This window comes from Phaethon aethereus (genome assembly GCF_964289735.1).
Source record: "Phaethon aethereus genome assembly, chromosome: 1".
Classification (NCBI taxonomy): Eukaryota; Metazoa; Chordata; class Aves; order Phaethontiformes; family Phaethontidae; genus Phaethon; species Phaethon aethereus.
Window position 1 is genome coordinate 191231337 of NC_138575.1, and position 6809 is coordinate 191238145.

The 6809-nt window shown below is 46.2% G+C and overlaps 1 protein-coding gene across 1 annotated transcript; it reads left to right on the plus strand.

Annotated features, from left to right (window-relative positions):
• Positions 1-640: 640 nt before the first annotated feature.
• Positions 641-1246, plus strand: ARL11 (ARF like GTPase 11; the record flags this gene model as incomplete). The annotated part of the gene is made up of 1 exon (XM_081996932.1): positions 641-1246. One exon carries the CDS (start codon positions 641-643, stop codon positions 1244-1246), a length of 606 nt encoding a protein of 201 aa, XP_081853058.1.
• Between the last annotated feature and the right edge of the window lie 5563 nt (positions 1247-6809).

Below are 6809 nucleotides of genomic sequence, written 5' to 3' on the forward strand. Positions count from 1 at the left end.
TGCATTTTTTTAAATCGTTGTCGTTACCATCTGCGCAACAGGTAGTGAAAGCTGATGCTGCAGAGATTGGTTTTGTACTTTCTACTGTAAGACTGGCAGAAAAATTGTCAGCAGTCTTGTTGTTCATGTTTAAATCCACACCCTTGAGCTGTGATTCAGCCGATTCCCAGAGTAACTCTGGTCTGAAACCCGGGTTCCTCCTTGTCCTGTCCTGCCGGGGGTGGTTTTCCCCTAGAGAAGCCAATGAACAAAAGCTAATTTATTTCTCTATGCGATGAGGCGGAAACTTGTTCCGCCATCTCCCCACCTCTTCCTGCAAAATGTTGGCTGTCTTTTGCACTGATCACTTCAGGTCGCAAATGAAAATGGAAGTTAGCGGCAGCTGAGCTGGGGTATAGAAACCGCTGTTTCCAACGGTGTTCCCTGGCTCTGTTCCACATCTCATAAATAATAGCTCTCACCTCATTTTAGCTACAAAGAGAGGCAAAAGCAAGCTGCCTGTGTCTTTCTTCAGCAAACCTAAGGTGCTCTCTTGGAGAGGCAAACTGAGCACTCTGTTATTAACCAACATTATTGAGGAAATACTCTTGCTTTCTTTTTTTGGCTGCAGTTTTTTTGCCACGGTTGCAACTGCGTCTTGATGGGGAAGCTGCTCTCCAAAGGCCAGCGCAAAAGAGATGCTCAAGTTGTCATGCTGGGGCTCGACTTCGCTGGCAAATCCACCCTTCTGTACAAACTGAAGAGCGGCCAGGCTGTGGAGACCTGCCCAACGGTGGGCTTCAACGTGGAGTCTCTGCAAACGCCCTGTCATGTATCCTTCACCCTCTGGGACGTTGGTGGACAAGGCAGCCTGCGGGCAAGCTGGCCTGACTACCTGGAGGACACCAACACTCTCATCTTCGTGCTCGACAGCGCAGACACGGCCCGGCTGCCTGAAGCAGCAGCAGCGCTGGAGGAAGCGCTGAGCCACCCCAGCATGGCTGGCGTCCCTGTCCTTCTCCTGGCCAACAAGCAGGAGGTGCCAGGAGCGCTGGCTCCCGCTGAGCTGGGGGAGAGGCTGCGGCAGGGGCGGCTGGTGGGACGGCGCTGGGTGCTCCGGGGGTGCAGCGCCCACACTGGACAGGGCCTGCAGGAAGCCCTGGCTGTCCTGGGAGAGCTGCTGCGGGGTCTGGAACAGAGCTCCCTGTCCCAAGAGCAGCCCCTCCCAGGGCTGGCGGAGAGGAGGCAAGCCCTGGGGCAAACCTGAACTTCAGATGGATCCTTCCCATTCATCGCTGCCCACAGGTTTGCCGCAGAGGATCCCAGCCTCCAGGTGCTCCCTGAAATGAGCAGATCTGCAGTTGGCACATGCCACACCGAAAAACACCCAGCCACTCGCCACCAAAGCCCGCCAGGAAGACCTCTGAGCAAAACTCCCACCGTGGAGCATTTTTGGCTCCATCTCTTGGACTCTCATCGCCGGCCACAGCTTGTCCTGAAGTTGCCTGGCTCTGCTCATCCATTGTGTGTGTGTCCAGTGCTTCAGCAGTGATGCTTTTTTCCAGAGCAATAGAAATTATACCAGAGATGCACACAAGGGACAGAGGGGGTTATTTTCTTTCTGCGGCTCCTGGTGCCGATGCAGCTATCCTGATGTGGTGATCCCCACGGGGCAGGTGTTTGAACATGCCCCATGCCACTTCTCACTCAGCTCAAATCACACTTTGTATCAGCTGGAAAAGCAGCAGCTGCTAAAAGGGAATGGCTGAACTGGAGCAGCATAACCGCAGGACTTCAAACAGATGACACCTAATTGGATTTAATGCAGCATCTATGGGTACATGGGTATAATCTTCAAGCCATGGACACGAGTCAGGATGGGATGGCATAATGCAGTTCAAGGATGGGTATATATTAATTTCTGCATTTCTTGTTTTGGGTCTTTCTTTTCCATTTGTTATTTTTATCAAATACTGATTATATGAAAGCAGTACCTCATTTTCCTTGGATTATATTTCAATATAAAGAGATCAAATCTGACTTCTAGATGCTTGGAAACACATCTGCATGGCCAGTCAACCTCTAAATATCCTCATGATGGCCTGAACAGCCAAGACAAAGACCCATCTCTCAGACTTTTTGAAACTGGATGAAACCACTCTATGGGCAATGATTGGTAACCATGGGCACCTATGGACACCTATGGGCACAGGCAGGTTGGTAACCAAAGGGCTCTTCACACTCAGCTGTGTCTGGAGCAGTTGAAATGTCCCTGGCAGCTCACAGTGGGGTCAGGTCCCTTGTTGCAGTGATGGTCTTTGTCTGATCCTGCTGAACCTACCACTGGAAAGACCTATAAAATGTGTGCCTGAGGGCTCCATGCACCCAAAATTCTGTTATTTGGGGTTAAAATTAAGAAATGTCATAGTAGTCCCTACTTTATTATGAAATGAATGAAAGTGGTGAGGGAAGGGGAGAGAAAGGACACAAAATTTTCAGACAGCAGAAGGCAGCTGCTTTCAAGGAAGAACTTATTCAACCTAGAAACACCAAGGAGAAATACACGGTGAAATCATCTTCTGTTCATACCAGAGCATTTTACAGTTGTTAAGGAATTAGTCATCCAGCCATTACTGGTGCTGTTATTAGCCTCATTTCATAGAATGCAGCAGCTGGAAAACAAGGCTTAAACAGTCGAAGAAACAGAGTATGACATTTATAGGAAGGTCTCAATACAGAAATCCTTCCCAGTGGAGAAAGTCACATTTTGTATCTGTGTTAACATATAAGAACTATTCTATGCTATAAAATAGTACTCCAGTGTTGATATGGCCTAAGTGATCTTGGTTATAAGTATATTTAAACAGCACTGAATCATATAATGAATTATTTGACAAAGCTGTGTGTGTGGTAATGAGGACAAAATCACGTCTTTAACTCTTTGCAGTTAACATAAGCATGTTATCTGCCTTGGGCTTGTTGTAGGTGGTCGTCTTTTGCTTCTAACACACAATTCTCCAATGCACGTGTTGGGTATTTGACTGTCAGAGGTAGACCAAGCAGTTTTTGTGAGACAGTACATGTGCTAGTATCTAGACAGAGATGAACGAACTCGGGTCATCTATTTGACCTGGTTGCCAGTGCATGAAAAAGCCGCATCTTCTCAGGGGCCCATCCAGCTGTTCTGAACACCAGTCCTAGAGGCACAACAAAAAAAGCTCTGTGTCGTATCGCCATGCCAAAAAAATTCTCTTTTGGTTCGCTGGTGTTTCGTCCTTGCATCTCATGTGGGGCAAAGCTGAGTATTGTACATTAGGGTGGGGGATCAGCAATAGTTTAAACTCAACACAGACTGAAGGGTTGTCCTGATGATGTTTTACTCTTATTTGGCTCTTGATGTGTGCGTTTGACTCTACAGGATTGTCTGCTGGTGGTTGAAAAGGCACTGAAGTCTTCCCATTTCCCCATGAGTGTTTTTAAGCCCTTTAAAGAGAAAAAATAGGCTCCTCTGGCAGCAAATAGAGGTAATCACCAGCCTTTGGTAGATATCACCAATTAAGAATTAAAATACAGAGTTAGGAGGTGGGGAAGAAGGGGTTGATCTTGGCAGTGGGAACCCTGAATGCCTGAAACTGATGAAGCAACATCCTGGTTACTGAAAGTGCTCCCACTTCCCCTGAAATGGTAATTTGGCAAAATTCCACATCTCATGGGGCATCATGTGATTTACCATCCTTATTTTCTGGAATAAGGCTTTTCTAGACGCTCGGTCACATTACTCAGCCATTGTTAGAGACTGTCAAAACAATGCTGGGTCATAATATTTGAAACAGCAACACAGAGTTTACTTCTAATTATTTTCTCTTTTCTCCTGCATTGGAAAGAGTGTTAAAACTTTAAGTAAGTCAACCTGATGAGCCCTGCACTGCTCTAATCAAATGCTCACAGGACAGTCACCCAGTAGCACTTAAATGCTTCAATGTCAAAACTCCTGCCCAGTTCAAAGGGAGCAGTGTGGAGGTTTGCGGGAAGAAGCCAGGCCTAGGGAGGGAAGTTTGTTGCCTCTTTTTCTTGGTAATTCTGCAGGAGAGCCGCTGCCACATGGACGGGTGTTAATCCCTTAAACATCTCCAGTTACAGACTCCAGCCAGGAGGGCACTCTCGAACTTACCTTTTCCATCTTCCTGGGTGTGTGACAGGTGTCACAGCCTCTGTGCTGATTTCTAAATTAACACAGCTTCTCTCTTAGTAGCAGGCAAAAGAAGAATACTTCAGACACTTTCTTGTTCAAGTTTCCTCACAAATTTGAAGTATCCGTTGGGCTATTGGCCTCAGAGCCCACTCTGGTTGCTCAAGATTCCTTGAGCTGATAAAGCAGCTTTTCTGGATGCTAAGTCGATCCACTTGCTATCCCTGACATTGGCTGTCTCAAAGCCAAAAGGAGATGTTTGGAACAGCAGGCTGGTTCTCTTTTATTTCCTTTTTGGTGTTTTTTTCAGCAACAAGTATTTATTTGGCTCTCTTTATAAAGGAAAAGTATTGCTTGGGAATAGTTTCACTGCTTTTTTTTCCCCCACCACCTTTGTTACAACTTGCATCCCACCTCCAGACTTTGCTAGTAGCTTCCTACAATTTCATCAGCTTTCTTTTACTGACCTGGTCAGTGTTTAGTTGTTAATATGGTCTGTTTTTCCATCATATTTAATCTGGTGGTTATGAGCTAAATGTGAGCAAGAGTGACCGACTCATAGGATTGCAAGGTTTGGAAGGGACATCTGGTCTGATTACCCTGCTTAAATCAGGTTACTCGAGGCCTGGTGCAGCCGTTTTGAATATCGCCAAGGGTGGAGGTTCAACAGCCCAACAATCTTCCCAGTCACCACTCCACCGAGAAAAGCCATACTGGTAAGTATCTGCCCTTGCTTGGAGCTGTCAGAGCAGCGTCCTTGTCCAGGGCCATCAGCTCCTCCAGCCCTAGGACCTCCCATCCCTTCTCTGCTTTGCAGGGATCACTGCAGCAGGAGCTGCCTCTGGGTCCTGCTGCCTCTTTCGAGGACACCAAGACACTTTGGTCATCTACCACACTGTTTATGAAAGGACACAGCTAATTACTCACTGATTTACTAACCTTTCTGTGGGACTGGTTTTTAAAGCAGCTTCAACAAAACCTTTTCATGACTATGAACCCAGCACAGCTTTATTTTTTAATTTCTGACAAGGAAAGCAGTGAGCTGGAAAAAAAAATGACCAATGTTAAAAACCAGTACAGGAAGGATGAGTCACCTTTTCCTCTTCTCTCCACTAGTACAGGAAGGACGATTCACCTTTTCCCTGTTTTTTCCACAACTTCCATATTTCAGCCAATCCTTGACACAAAATGGTTTCTACTTCCACGTTGGCTGATTTCTGCTCTTTCCACTGTTTCTTTGTTTTTGGATGGACCTACATGGCATTTGCCCCACAGTTACTGATGGGGCTTCTCTAATGCGTTTCACCACGGTCTTGCTGAAGGTCCTGAGATCAGAGGGGAACCAGACAATCCCAGGGGTGCAGGGCAAGGGCATGAACGGTTGCCAATAAACTATTTAAAGAAGGAACAGGCAACCACGGGGTGCGTAAGAGGGAGCTGTGACTGGCTGTAACACCAGGAGAAGAGTGTTAGGGCAGCAACCAGAGACCTGGGAAAGGCCTGGGGGAAAAAAGGTCATTAAGAAGTTTTAAAAAATTAAGAAAAGCTTTGTTTTCAAATACAACATGAAAAAAAAAAAGATTGCAAAACCCTTTTGTTAGGAGACAGGCTGTATAATGCAGTGGAATGTCTCAATTATTGCTTTAATACAACTAACAGCTGTAAATTAATTTCTTCCTCTTAAAGAAACCCTGAAATACCACCTATAAAAATTCACCACATATAACTCACCAAGAAAAAACAAGGAGTAAAACCACATGTGACGCCACCTCTTAAAATAAATGAATACCCTTGCCAAATGGTATTAAAAACCAGTCGTGCAATTATGACTAAGACAAATGACAAACTACAATTCAAGACATTACAGCCTTCACAGGGTTAATTAACTGGCCTTCATCTAAGCTCTCTGATAATTGATTTTTTCATGATGCATTTGCTTGAGTCGCAGCCCTGAGCTTGGTGTCCAGGTATTGTTAAAAATGCCAGGTGAAGGCTGGCGTTCCACAGCTGGGAACACATCATCCCCCCACCTCGTACTTCACACAATGCGGCTTGTATAAAATTCCTGCAAAAAGATATAAAAAAAAAGAAAAAAAAAGATAAATTAGCCAACCGCTGTGAAAGGCGATGCCAACCCGGACCCGGAAAGCGCATCCCCCTCTGCCCGTGCCCCTGCCTGCCTCTCTGTGGTTGGACCAGAAGTGTAAACCTCTGCTCCGACCCAATCCAACAACGGTCGCCTCCAAAGCTCGAATGCTTTAACTCTGCCCGGCACTGTCAGTGTCTTGTCTGCTAATTGCTGTGAGAAACTGTCTCCCTGGAGCTCCCAGAGTTGATGAACTGTTCTTAAATTCTCCCTTAGGCCTCAGATTTTTTTTTTTTTTTTTGGCCTGTGCTGACTAACCACAGTTAGATGTGGCAACACGGGTTTTTTCAACAGGCCACAACCACTCGCACGAACAAAAACCGCTTGGTGATCAGCGGCTCTGCAGTAATGCTCCGTTTTGCCTTGGACATAGGAGCAATATTTGCTTTTTAACTGAACTGTGGCAAGGTTATGAAGCTCATGTTCAGCCGGCAGTGTGCCCAGGTGGCCAAGAAGGCCAACAGCATCCTGGCCTGTATCAGGAATAGTGTGGCC